This window comes from Ciconia boyciana, chromosome 7 (genome assembly GCF_034638445.1).
Source record: "Ciconia boyciana chromosome 7, ASM3463844v1, whole genome shotgun sequence".
NCBI lineage: Eukaryota > Metazoa > Chordata > Aves > Ciconiiformes > Ciconiidae > Ciconia > Ciconia boyciana.
Window position 1 is genome coordinate 42,352,275 of NC_132940.1, and position 13,873 is coordinate 42,366,147.

The 13,873-nt window shown below is 46.5% G+C and overlaps 1 protein-coding gene across 8 annotated transcripts in view; it reads left to right on the forward strand.

The window, feature by feature from the left end:
• The first annotated feature begins 1,988 nt into the window (after positions 1-1,988).
• The window catches only part of YEATS2 (YEATS domain containing 2), a 54,267-nt gene continuing 42,382 nt past the window's right edge, over positions 1,989-13,873 (forward strand). For 5 of the 8 annotated variants that reach the window (XM_072866464.1, XM_072866466.1, XM_072866468.1 and 2 more), the window contains exons 1-7: positions 2,206-2,669; positions 3,197-3,306; positions 6,430-6,527; positions 6,635-6,727; positions 9,800-10,042; positions 12,245-12,360; positions 13,577-13,738. In XM_072866464.1, the coding sequence (XP_072722565.1) occupies positions 3,207-3,306; positions 6,430-6,527; positions 6,635-6,727; positions 9,800-10,042; positions 12,245-12,360; positions 13,577-13,738 (812 nt within the window). In that variant the 5' untranslated portion in view covers positions 2,206-2,669; positions 3,197-3,206. Of the gene's footprint in view, positions 2,095-2,204; positions 2,670-3,196; positions 3,307-6,429; positions 6,528-6,634; positions 6,728-9,799; positions 10,043-12,244; positions 12,361-13,576; positions 13,739-13,873 lie in introns of those variants that run through there. The other 3 variants (XM_072866465.1, XM_072866467.1, XM_072866472.1) reach the window with 3 other exon arrangements.

Consider the following 13,873-nt stretch of genomic DNA (forward strand, 5'->3'; position numbering starts at 1 on the left):
AGAACTTGCCCTTCACGTAATCCTAGTCTTGCCTTCTTCCCCAAAACATTTATTTTAAACCTTGTGGCAATCAAATACAGTTTCCATAGCTTTGCCCTGTAGCCCACCGAGATCTAATCTGTATCACAAGTCTATTCCCTGTGTGGTGTATTCAGATGTGGGGTGTTCTGGATATACCAAAATAAAGCCCAAGGCACTGGGGCCCTGATATTCAATATACTCTGTGTCTCTCTGACACAGAGAAATAAGTATAAAGAGAAGCTCTTTGTAGAAATGGTGCCAGACATTCTGCATTTTAATATAACTTACTTAAATAGACATGGTGATGCTGCTGCATCTTTCTTTTCATGTTTGTTCTGCAGCTTCGACCTGCAGAGAACTGAAGTAGCTGCACTAGTTTCAACAGTTTTGAACCTACCCCCACAGAGATGAGAGAGTCTGTATGTTGTACTATTGAGATACATAGTGGTTTTCAAATACCTTCTAACATGAAGTAAAACTTGGCAAGCCAACAGTGTCTGCTGCAGTTCTACAGTGTGGCCAGGCTCGTTTACGGCAACCAAGTGGCTCTTGCTGTGGTGCCAAAAGTAAGTTATGACCAAGCTCAACGCTTGCAGAAGTTTACTTTCCTGAAAGAAGTAATGTTGCCTGAAAGGGAATCCACAGACTGCAAAGCAAAGCAATGGAAATAATTTTGAGGGCTGGAAGCCCATCTTAAGATACTTTAAGTTTTAAACATAGTCAGCTGGCAGCAATATTTTAACAATCCTCTTTCCTCTTCCTCTTTCCATTAAGCAGGAAAAAGGAAGAAAATAAAATTGAACTACATTATAGACATACTTTTCCTGATGAGCATGATAAAAGTTTGAGTATAAGAAGAGTCTCCATCGATTTGCCATAGTTCACATTTGTTGCTTGGTAAGAAGTCAGAAAGCCGTTGTAGTAGTGGTCCTGAAATCAGAAAAAAAGAGGACTTTAAGGGCTAAACCTTGAACATTCAGCATATGTTTGCTAATTAGTGGCCTCATAAATAAGTTTGCAAATACATGTATGAGCAGGACATTAATTTATGCTGGTTAGCAGCTCACTGCGTGAACCATGGGACTACCACAGACCAAAGCACTATTTGCCATTAGCCACACCTGACAGAGGTATTACCATCTGGCCAAAACCAAACACAAACTGTGGTACTAACTACACTAATTTGGACAGTTTCAGCCCTGATTTGAGAGACTATGAAATACGGTGTGTACTAAGTACGATATAAGATTTTTTTTAAGCCCATCCGTAAGGAGACGAGTGCAAAAGCCTTCTGCACACAACAGGTGAAGGCAGGCCGGGGCCACCACCCCAGTCGTGTGAGGTGACGCTGCACTTGTGGGCTTTTGGTATCTTGCGTCTCAGTCAGGCCATGCATGCTCATTTCTTCGGGTTTTTTTCTAATCATGCTCCTTTCCCTGATGATTAAAGTATCTTCTTCAAATTTCATTACTTAATAAAATAAGGTTGCTTCAGCCATTAGGTCAGGATTAGGCCAACACATGAATCTATCTAAGCAGAAACATTACCGTGTCGCTAATCTCGGTTTTTTTCTGGTGTTGAGGGTAAATCACTGCCCGCAAACCGTTCGTTACCTCCGCACGCAACACTGGAGAGAGGCGCGTCGGATCTCCACAGCAGCAGCGACCGCGGTTCGGCCGCCTCCCCCCGAGGGGCCTTCCCCGCTCCCTGCTCCTGCACTCGGGAACCGGACAGCCCCGCGCTGCCTCGGGGATGGCGGGGGAGGGCCTGGCCTCCGCCTCCCGGCGAGGCGGCACCTGCCCGCGGCGGCAGGTGCGGGGCCCCCCGGGGCGGTCGCCGGCCCCGTCCCGCCCCTTCGCCGCTGTTCGCCTGCGCGGGCCCCGCCCCAGCCGCTGACGGGCAGCCAGGCGCACGGCCCTGCGCTCATGGCGGCGGCGGCGCTGCTGGCGGCGGCGGCAGCGGCGGCGGGCCGGGGCGGCGGGGGCCAGCGCTGAGCGCCCCGGGGCGGCGGGCGGGGGCGGCCGGTGCAGGCGGAGGCGGAGGCGGGGCCGGGCGGCGCGCGGCGGAGCGCGGGTGAGCGGCGGGGCGGGCGGGGGAGGGGGAGGAGCGCGCGGCCGCGGCGGCTTTGTGTGCGCGGGCGGGGGGAGGGGAGCGGCGCCGGCCGCGCACGTGGGCCCGGCCGCGCGGGCACTGCCCCACCCCCAGCGCCCCCGGGGCGTCCCGCCACCGCCACTGCCACCGCCCGGCCGGGCCCGGGCCGGCTCTGCCGCCGCGCGGCTCCCCGGAGCGCCGCGCCTGGCGCGGCCTCGGCTTTACCTCACGCCTTCGGGTCCTGCCCTGCGGCGGCGGGAAGGCGGGGGGTGGCGGCGGCCGGGCGGGGCGCGCTGGGGGCTGGGGCCGCCGTCCCTCCTGGGCACGGGCGGGCCGTGCTGCGCCCGGGCCCTCCCGCCTCTGGGGCCGCGCAGGCGGTGGGGAGTCGCTGCCTCTTCCCACGGGAAGAGTCGTGGTTCGGGTTAAGCAGCTTTCGGGGGGGAAAGCCCGCGCCAGGCGCGGTGGTGTCACTCGGCAGCGGGGCGGCCATCGCTCCCCAGCAGCCCAGCCAGGGCGCGGGTTAGTGCTGAGGCACCTGTGCGCGTCCAGCTCCGCAGGTGAGGTCGCGGTGCGTCGGTGTCTCCCACGTATTTGGGGTGCGGATCGTTGGAGCTCCCGGCTCGGCGATGCCGAGCATTCCCCCGTCCAAGTGCATGCTGCGCGCCAGAGGTGGTGGTGCCTGTGCTGAGGGAAGCCCGGCTCTCCTGAAGTCACCCATCAGACCACAGCTGGGCGTCCTCTCAGATGCCAGCGCAGACCTCGCTGGCGGTGGGGCACAGGGGGCTGTGTGCTTTGCTTCAGCAGGCAGCAGTTTGCCATTGCAGCACTGCTGTGGCTGTATGCACAGGCTGTGGTGAGCTTCAGAGAGCAGGAGGCAGTTCGAGCTCCTGGACCATACAAAATGGGAGCAGCTCTGAGCTGTGCAGCTGTGGGTTAATCTGTAGCAACTGGGGAAGGAAGTGTCCCAGCTCTTTTGGGAGGTTCCTCACGGTGACTCCCACAGCTGCAGGAGAGGGTTTGAAGCCTGCCCAGAAGATCGCTGTGGGTGAGGTTAATGCTTTTGTTTTTCCTCTCGGTGGAGTAGTGGAGAGAACATGTCTGGGATCAAGAGAGTGATTGCGGAGAAGGACCCCGACTATGAGGAGATCACCGTCACACATCCCAACAAGCGTCACAAAGCAGCCGAACAGTCAGGTAGGAGCTGTCTGAACTGAAGACATCTTCTCCCAAGTGGAATTAGAAATGCTGTGGATGTGCATGCTGTCTGCAAACAGGTCAGGAAAAGACTGGGGTAGGAGCTAAGGAGTCAAAGGGCAGAAATTGAGCAAGGGAGCTAGTGATACCTCTGTACAGCCAAATTAAGATGTGATTGTTGTACTTGGAGCCATTCCTACCTGCTAGCTGAACCGAGCTTCAGTGCAGTGTGAGGATGCAGACTTTGGTGCATGATAGGAGCTAGAGCACGAGCTCTTCAGGGCCCCAGCCGTGCACTTTGGGTCCTGTTGCTTGCTGAAGTATTTGCCAGTGCATCTTCCCAGCAGTTACCTATCCTGAGATGTGCTCCAACCTGTTCATCTGTTTTGCAGTTGAAGTCTGCTTCCAGAAAGATTGGCAGTTTGTTTACATTTTGGGGGATACAGGTCGCAGTACAGCATGGCGCAGGGGAGGGGGAAGAAATCCATGACCCTGCAGTAGGGGTGAAAGAAATCCACGACCATGTGTAGGTAGACTGGCTCTTGGAAGATGACAGATGTTTGCGAGAGTAGGCAGATAAAGTGAAATGGAGCAGTGTAGAAGGGATAAGTTAGGGAGAGGGAAGGGGTTTTGAAAGGTGCAAGGGAGGAGGAGGAGGAGCAGCAGCTACCCGACTGAAGGAAAGGTGGATAAAGAAGTGTAGTGGAGAGAGTAGCTGGATGAGTAGGTTTGCATTTGGCACGCTCAGATACGCTTGCTTCGGGAACCAGCCTGTTGGCAGGGTGCCTGGGACAGGTTGCAGTTGTCTCTGGGCAAACGAGAGTAGAGCTTCTTGCCCCTGGGACAGGGAGTAGGCTAGTGATTTTTGGCATAGCACAGCTAGTGAGAACATTGTGATGGGAGGAGCTGATGAACAGGGAGGTGAGAAAACCAAAGCTGGCTGTGGGATCTGAAGAAGATCCAGGAACAGAGCAGGGTGCTGGAGCTGCCAGTTGGAGAGGGATAGATGATGGCTTTGCAGGTGATGTTTTGGAGGATGGCATACAGCTGGACAAGTCTGAGGAAGCTGAACTCTGGGTTGAATGTGTTGCTGGGCAGGTCCTGTCTGCCAGGTTGGTTAGGGGCCCTGACAGTGGAGCTGTGCTGGAGCTGGACATGGCAGAAGAGCATCACCACTCCCAGCTGCGTGCCCTGCCTGGCTGCCGGAAGTTGCCACCCTCTGTGGTGAAGTGTCCCAGGGACTGCAGATGGGTTTTTAATCTGCTTCTGAAACAACTTTTCAGAAGGTCTTAATAATTATCAGGCAAAGTCTTAGGGCCTTGGAAAACTGTCCTTGCTAAAGTGAACTTTATGTTCAGGTCATTCCTGCAAGCTGACTTCTTTCTTCCTCTCATGGAAGATCTCCAACTTTCGATAGAAGAATTCCTTAAGTATACAAGTTTCACTAACACGATCTTAATTAGGGACTGTGGTTGACGCTAAGCTGGGAAAAACATGAAAATAAAGTGTTCTTAAAAGCCTCTGTAATATAACCACAAATCCTAAAGTGCTTTAATTGTCATAATGCTGGTGTTGCATGGCATCAGTCTCGGGAAGAGATGTAGTTGTCCCTGTCGGAACTGTACATCTCATACCTTAATCTGTTTGCGTTTATTTTAAGTGTAGCCTTACATGTGCATTTCCAAGGCATGATGTTTATGGTTTGAGGAAAATTATATCCCACTGTTTTTTAATTTTGCAGTACTCGTACAGATTTAACCATAATTCTGTTTTAATGTAGGCTTGAACTATTTCTGGTCCTAGAATATACATATATATATATGGATATCTGGAAATAAGTAAAAATATTTAGGATACCCCTGTTGCAAATAGAGCATCAGTTGCCTTACTCCTGTAAGTAGTAGGTACCTGATCAGACAGTAAAATTATGTATGCTGGCTGGAACATACCAGCAGAGTTTTGACTTGCTTTTGATTTCTTTGCTCTTTCTATTGGGATATTAGAAACCTCTTCAAACAGATGTGTACCCTTTAGTCAAACAAATGCTTCCTCTGAAGCTCAAAACAAAGTCTTGGTGCTGTTGCCTCCTATTCCACATAGAAAGAACATTAGATTTTTTTCAGAGGAACCTAGGCTGTTTCTCTGATCTGCTTTGCAGTGGGGTCACTGTGCTTCTCATACAGGCTGGAGGACCTTTTCCAGGCTTTCTTCGAGAAGTACAATTCCTGTTTTTCCAAGTTCTTGTTTAGAACTTACTAAAAACAGATGTCGTTTAAACCCCCTTGATATAATGGAGGTGACTTAAAGGAAGGGCAATATTAAAGTCTTCGGTAGGTGTACAGTAAAAAAAATTGTTGTTCCTATGTTTATGCATGTTCTAGAAAAACACAAGAAGATGCCAATTTAGTTCTTAGGCGCTGATTTGCAGTAAGGTATTCACACAGTTTGAAATATTAAACAACATGCTTTCCACCAAGGTCAATAAACTCCTGCTGAAAGGCTAAAATTTTTTGACTGCTGTGCTGGAAGAGGATTTTGTAAAAGGTAGACTAGCTTTTGATAATGTAGTTTCCTTTGTGGGTTATAAAAAGGCTTGTAGACACTCTCGAGCAGGCTGCGCTTCATGCCAGTGCTGAACATGTGAAGTATTAGTTTGCCTTATTATTGCTGCATGATGTGGTGTAAATTTCCTGGATATGAATTGAGCCAAATACAGCAGAAAAATACATGTAGTGTTCCAGCATACTCCTGCGCAATTGCAGCAATAACTGCACTTGGCTGTAGCACATTGGAGCTTTCCTTTTAGTGTTTACAGCTTTACTGAGACAGAAGTAAACAAACTGGTCGTGTTCTCTCCATCTTCTGTTATTTGTCATCTCAGACCTAAAAAGGAAAAAATAGCCCTCCACATAAACCAGCTTTTAAAGATGCATGTGGTTTTTGTTAAGACAAACTACTTTCTTTGGCAGAAAAATGATCCTTCCCTTTTTTTGTGTGTGCTGAACTTACTATCCCTTCAATTCTCACTCCATAATGATTTCTGATCTTTATTTTTTCAAATAGAGCCTCACAAATAGATAAATACTTCCTTCTTCTTTATTTTCCATGTGTGCCCTTGTACAGCTCGAGATGTTGCTGTGCAGAAGATTGAGACAATTATAAAAGAACAGTTTGCAGTTGAAATGAAGAGTAAAGAACATGAAATTGAAGTTATAGATCAGGTATAAAGGTTTTGTTCTTAAAAATACATAAGATCCTGGTGTATTGGGGTTTGGGGGGATTGCTGCAGTGGTTATCCATTACTATATGTTACCTCTTCTTTTCATAGCGCCTGATTGAAGCAAGAAGGATGATGGATAAGCTGCGTGCCTGTATTGTGGCTAACTATTATGCGTCTGCTGGTCTCCTTAAAGCTGGAGAGGTAAAAACTACTTTGGGATTAATAAGACTTTAGGAAATACTTGCTAAAGAAGATGTGTAGTTCACTGGATATTCAGGTGATGGTTGGTTTTGAGATGCAGTTTTCTGAAATGGTGGAATATGATCTGCAAATGGGGTGGCAGTGGGAAAGGAGACCTGTGCATCACCAGTTAAGCCTCAGGTACTTGCAGCTGAGCAGTTGAGTTCAGCAGCACTTGGTTCTGGTTTCTGAAATACTCTGTGCTTTTTTCATCAGTTCTTGCGTGAGAGCACCTTGCTTCTCACACACTGCACAGTTTCTCCTTGAAAAGCCCTGAAAAGTGGGGAACATGTTTTTCATTTCACAGGAGGAGAGTGGAAGCAGATGGATTTTGAAACTTCTCAGGAAAAAAAAAAAAAAATCAAGATTTCTTGAGTCTCGGGTAGTGCCATGAAACCATCCTCTCTTTACCCTGGCAGCCAGTCTGTTAATGGTTTGGTGAACAGACTGATGGCAGTAGTGAAGCAGGAGGTAAATCAAAGAGATATCACAGAGAGGTTAAAAATTCACAAGGAGATTTAAAAAAACCCAAACCCTACTAGGTAAACCCCGGTTCTGAGCACTCTTGTCTGTAATGGGCTGGTAATTGCAGGTTGTTCATGACTCCTGCAGACTCCCAATTGACATGCAGTTCACGACCAGTTTAGGTATTTTAGTTACCATCTATTCAATTCAGGGAGTTGATCGAATTTCCAGTAAAGAGCTGATTTTGGAAAGATGTAGATGGATGCTGCAAACCTCGGCTTCACTCTGGTGCCATGAGACTTTCTCTTCCAAGCAATGACTTGCTCTGCTACTGCTGTTTTCTTATTGTGATTTCCAGAAGACTTGGAGGGGGGTAAAAACAAAAACAATCCAGCTTGTTTTTCCCTCACTGAACTCGAGTTGAGCAACTGGAGTTGAGAAGGATTATGGTAGTATTGGGAGGCTTGGAGATCCCTCCTTCCCCCTTGATTTTTGTGTAGGCATCTGAAGAATGTGAGCTGGGTTCTGATCCTTGAAAGTGCTTTTATCTGATGTCATCATGTGTCAGCAAGAGCTTGCACTGTACCCTGTTCTTTACTTGTTCTGCCAGGCAGGGTGTTTGTTTTTTCCTTGCTGATTTTCACAGTTGGCAGAAATAATAACTTCTGTCATTGTTTTGAAGTGTTCACAAAACTTACTGGTGCATCCTTGTTTTGTTTAGTTTTCCTGTAGTTTTTATGAGCTTACGGTTAGCGTAGCTATGTCTTCGATTGCATTTTTAATTTTTTCTAAAAGTACTGATTTGCATGCAGGCTAAATCAGTCCTCTTTTTGTTTTGAAATTGTTACTGGTTTCAGTTTTCTTTGTTGTCTGTTTTAATGTGTGGTTAATGTATGTTTGACTCCGTTGGCAGTGAATGATTGTCTTGTTTCTGCTTCTGGTAGAATGGGAATCTTTGTAGTTTAATCCAGAACTTCTAGGAAGATGATTTGCAAATTCCTAACCTGTTCTCGTAAATATAAACAGTTCTTCAACCTCCTGCTGCTGGGTTTTCGAGGCTTATGATTCCGTATGATTACAATTTATTACGTTTTCCCACAAATTAGTGGACAAGGTGTTGGTCAGTTTACTTGACTAGAGGTAAAAAAAAAAAAAAGGTTTCTTAGTGGTGGTTTGGTTTGGTTTTTGGGTTTTTTTGGTCGTGTTGTGTGTGTCCTCCCACTGTTGGATTTATGGATATAACACCCTTACGTGCTCTTGAACAGGTATTGAGAGTTGGTAATTGCTTTGCTCACCTACCTAATGGACAATTGGAAAGAAAGCTCTCAAATGAACCTCTAAAGTCCAAGGTGGATCAGTGTTTAACTTCGCTCCTGCTACCACCTCTTGAGGGCAGTTCTGCTGCTACGTAGTGGCGCTGGTATCTGTCCCTGTGCCACCCTGTCCATCGTGTTGGCAGAATTTTGGATCAGGGAACTTAATGTGGATTAAAAATAACCCTACAAAAGGAAAAAAAACTTCAAACAAAAGCAACAAAAACCAACCAAACAAAAAAATCCCAAATCAGTTTCTTGATTTGTTTTTCTTTGTGACCTGCCCCCTCCCCCTGAATAATTGTGCCAGCCTGGCTGGTCCGGGTGGTTTGGGCAGGGAAGAAGAAAGCCTCTTTCAGCTGGTACTGCCTGCAAGAAAAGCTGTCAGTGCAACTTCAGTGTGAGTCTGTGGCTTCAGGAGCTGGAGTGAGCTTATCCGTCGGTGCTCTGCTGTTGGCAGAGGGGTGTTTCTGCTGCCTTCAGTTGATTCACCATCAAACCAAGGTGACAGGGAGGACTGATGGCTGGGAGAAGTGGCCGAGGGACACCTGCTTTGAGTGATGGGTGTTTTCCTTGCTACTTCTGAGGTTAAAAGCAAATGCAGGGAAAAAAAATAAATTGGGCCTTTGTCACAGTAATGAAAAAAAAGAAAAGAGATTTAAACACACAGACACACACATGGTCCATCCTCCCCCTTGCAGGTTTAGGAGGATCTAAGATTAGCTCTAAGATGTCCATTTTGAGGAAAGTTTGAAAGCATGCCTAAGCACATTATTTTTTATCCTCCGTTAAGCTTTAGGAGCAGGCAGGGTGCTAATATGTGTAGTTTGCCTCGTAGGCATTGGCAAGACTGCCAGTCAGTATCAAAACTAAAGAGCCTGATGCATTTACGTACCCTCCTTGCCTGCAGGAATCGGGCAGCTGTGGTCTTCCGTATGGTATAAGACCGTAGGTGTCTGCACAGGAAGGGGAGCTCTTATTTCCAAAGGGACAATAGGCTGCAGTCCTCCTTTCCAAAACCATGTGGGTTTCTGAGATCAAAAGGTCTAAAGGAACAGATTCAATTTGGGGTCCTGTTTCTGTAGAAACATTGTAAGCTTTTATCTTCTGCGGCATATGTTTTTCCTGCAAGGCAGCTGATTAAATATTTGCTCTTTCTTCATATGTTGACTTTTTGCTCTGCTTCTGGCACAGCTTTGTTTTTATCTGGGCTGCAGGGAAATAGTGACAGATCTGCCTGACCTCTTTGTTGCAGGGGACCAGGCCATGTGATGCAACGATTCTTAATCACCCTTCAATCAAGAAATTCTTGGAATCGCCCTCCAGATCATCGTCTCCAGCTAACCAGGGCTCAGACACTCCATCTGCCAACCACTCCGAGAGTGACTCGCTCTCTCAGCACAATGACTTTCTCCTGGACAAAGACAATGGCAACTTGGACGCAGATGAGCGGCTGACAAACAGCCTGGACCAGAGACAGAGCAGAAATACTGGCCGGGTAAAGTAAAACTTGAGTGGTGGTCAAGTTGTTGGAGGTGTGTGCTCTGTCTGGACTCAGTGCTGGCACCAGGAGCTCTTCATGTTTTCACCTACCTTGCTGAAGATCTGTTTCTTACCCTCTCCAACCACTTGCTCCCACTCTCTCAGCCTGGCTTTGCTGTAAGGCTAACTGAAGTGTATGTAACTTGGGTAATTCCTCTTAACTCGGTCTTGCCCAACAGAGAGGTCAGCCAGGCAGCAGTGATAGCATTCGTGTTAGCCTGGCTATCTGCCGCTGCCTCGGTTGGTAGCCTCTGGGGAAGGAGGTGTTTCACAGCTTGAGCAAAGAGTTTTGCTCTGCAGAGGGAAGTCAGGTCAGGAATGGTAGAGCCTGGAGAGAAGAGCAAGATGTATCATTCCCAGCAGTGTTTTTAAGAAGCAGTGCTGCTGCCTGGCCCTGGGTGCCCATGGGGACTGCATTGCTTAGAGTGGTTGAACCACTGGAGTTTGGGGTTTGGCCTCCTCAGCAGCCTGTGGAGAAAACATAGTGACACCAGTGGATTAGCTCACCCTGGGAGCATGAGCTGGTAGAGCCCGGGTGCATAGTTTGAGTTGGTTTTCTTTTGGTGGTTCTGCTTGCTGTTGTGCTAATATCACTGTTTGGTTAACTGAACCAGACTGACCCAGGTTAAAAATACCTTCTTTCATTGTACCCCCATACTTTTTTCTGGGTTATTTTTGACCTGGATCCATTCCCTCTATGGCTCGCCATGCAGCTACAGAAATGCTTCACCTGTCAGCTGCAGTTAGCTCCACTGGAGAGGCTCTCTCACTGGCTGTAGGTGAAATGCAGCTTGCTAGGTGAGATGAAACTCTTCAGTTTCCTTTCAGTTCCTTTAAGCTGTCAGGCCTGCCAGAGGAGTACAGCCTCTAACCCAAACTGGGGATGGGTATATCTCATTGCATATGACTACGTTCTGCAGCTGAACAAGCTGCAATAATACGTGGCAGAAAGAGCAGTGATTCTGCCTCTGTTGAGCAGCGTTGATAACAGGGCTGCAGTTTGCTGAAACTCTGCCCAGGGTCCTTAGCAGAAGGCAGATATACAATATATAATGTGGACCCACCTATATCATAAACCACCAGCCCAATATAACTTGTTTCTGTACTGGGGGCATTGATGGAGCAGTTGTATTGCTTGAGTATAGCATGTTGGTACATCTTCAGCCAACGCCGCCCGTGGCCCAGAGGTGGCTGAGGGCATGATGAGGAGCAGGAGCCATCCCAGCCTTCTGTGCCTCCTTGCTCCAGTTTGGGACATCACTGACTTAACAGAGGAGATGTAGTGGTTCCTAGTGAATCCACTGCTCCCCACGCTGACCCTCATCTGACAAGTGCTCAGTGGAGTATGCTCCAGGAAGCTGCAGCACCAACTCTGTTGTTCACGAGAGAATAGCAGTCCCCCGGACAGCTGCTTTATCCAACAGGGTCATGGAAAAGCCTCTCATTCCTGTGCAAACAACAGTGCAGCCTACATTGGCCCTGTGGGCAGTCACGTCATCGTTTTACCAGGGAGTCTTGGCTACTGCTTAATAGCTGAGGTTATGTTACAAGGTTGCTTAGGCTGGATTTATTATGCCCAAGAATTGCAGTGGATTTGTAGGCTTATCTAGATGTCAGTGACATCATATGGCTGACTGCTATCCCTTTTGAGTTGGAGCTGAATTCTTGTCTCAAGAGCAGCCTTGATTCTTCACTGTGAAGCAACGCTGGAGTCCCTCAAAGCAGCAGAGGCTGTGAATGAGAAAGATTTAGATTTTCAGAAGCCACTCGTGGGAGATTTAGCTTGGTTTCCGATTAGTGGCCAACACAATGCCACTCTAGCAATGCTTGGTTTTTTTCAGATAGTGCAGTGGCAGTGCTTTTGAAACCCAAGCTGAAATAATGGCTCAGATCCGTGGTATGTCACGCAATGTATGCTCAGTTAAGCCATGCAGTGTACACTTGGCTAGATAGTATATCATTGTTGCATGCCTGAGTTGCTTAAATGCGCCTAGATAGCAATTTAAGTATTTTTAGGGATGATTCATTGTCGGTCCCTCATTTAACTATGCAGGTTTACTTTTTTTAACACCACCTTGCTTTTCTAGCGCCAAACAAAATGATGTTTAAGAGGAATGTTTGGGTTTTTGTTTGCCTTTTTTTCTTCCCCTCCCCTTAGGACAGTTCGGGTGTTTCAAGCTCTCAAAAACCAGGACAACGAAATGCCGGACTGTCAAATGATGAGACTTCACGGCTTTATGTGAAGAAAACGATTGTGGTTGGCAACGTCTCCAAGTTAGTATCCAGAGTTTGAGGGATGGGCCTTTATTTCAGGATCAGATGGAATAGGAGGTTAAAATTAGGAGACAAATAAAATTTCTAGGCTGTCACAATGTGAGGTATTGCCCTTGAATAATCACTGTACCCAAGGCTGCCCTCCTCGAGTGTCTGCATGAGGTTTTTGTGGGAGGAACGGGTGTTTTAGTAGTTGCTTTATTTTTATTTTTATATATATATATATAAAGGTTTTACCTTAAAACCTACATATATATATATATATGGAGGCTTTAAGATCTGTTTCTTTCAAGGGGAGTCTTTCAGCCTTTTCTGACCCATTAGAAATCCCAAGATTTTCCATGAAAATTTGGAAAAGCAAGTTGTCCTAATGGCTAATTCAGTGGGTCCATAGGGAAAATGTGGTTTTTTTTTTAAAAAACAAACAAACAGAACCCCCAAAAACCCACCAGAATGAGGAAAATTGTGAAAGTCCAGCATAGTCTGAAGAAATTCATTTGTACAGTTTTTATTTCTAGTTTTTTTTTTAAAAAAAAAAGTAAGACAGGTGAATATACGTAACTTTTGAACTTTGAGGAAATTAGTGAAGAAAGGCATTAATTTTAGGAAACTATGGACAAGCCCAGGTTTTAACTCTCTACCCTCGCACTACTCAAGTCAGTCTTTTCCTCTTGCACAGAAAGTAGCAAACATTTGCTGATGAGACTGGTGTTAGAAATGCATCTTGAAAATCTACCTAAGCCTGGACCAGGAACCAAGTATTGATTATGAAGCTTTTAAAAAATTTATAAGAATTGTTATTTTTTTGTATTTATGGTAGCAGAGTTGCTGATGTTGTGATCTGGAGTGATTTGACTTCTTGATATCTCAGAAAAGAGGGGGAATGGGATTTGACGGTAGTAGAATGTTAAAATTAAGCCTAATTAAGAAGCAAATGTTTAAATGGACAGATTTCGTATGGCAATTGTGCACTAAAGTTGAGGAAATATATTAGAAGCATAGAGTAGATTATGGGACCTGTATCTGCTTCTGGAGTTCTGAAGAGCTGGATGAACCATCAGTGTAAGGAATAATGAGCAGAACCATACAGGGCACAAGGTGCACATAGGCATTTTACCATCTCTAATTTTTTTGCCTAATCTTTCCCGAAATACTTTTTGTGGTATTTATCTATTTGGGATTTTATCTTGTGTTTGTTTTTTAATTTCTTTGCCAGGTACATTCCCCCTGACAAGAGAGAAGAAAATGATCAGTCGACCCATAAATGGATGGTGTATGTCCGAGGCTCTCGGAGAGAACCCAGCATAAATCATTTTGTCAAGAAAGTTTGGTTCTTCCTCCATCCCAGTTACAAACCTAATGACCTGGTAGAAGTGAGGTAATAAGGAATTATTCCAGTCATTATTCCAGTCTTTATGCTTGCCAGGCTTACTATGCCAAGTTTCTTAGAAAGTTAGCAACTTCTTTTCCTGGTTTTGTATTCCATGTCTGTCTTTAACCTCTGGCTTGGCTT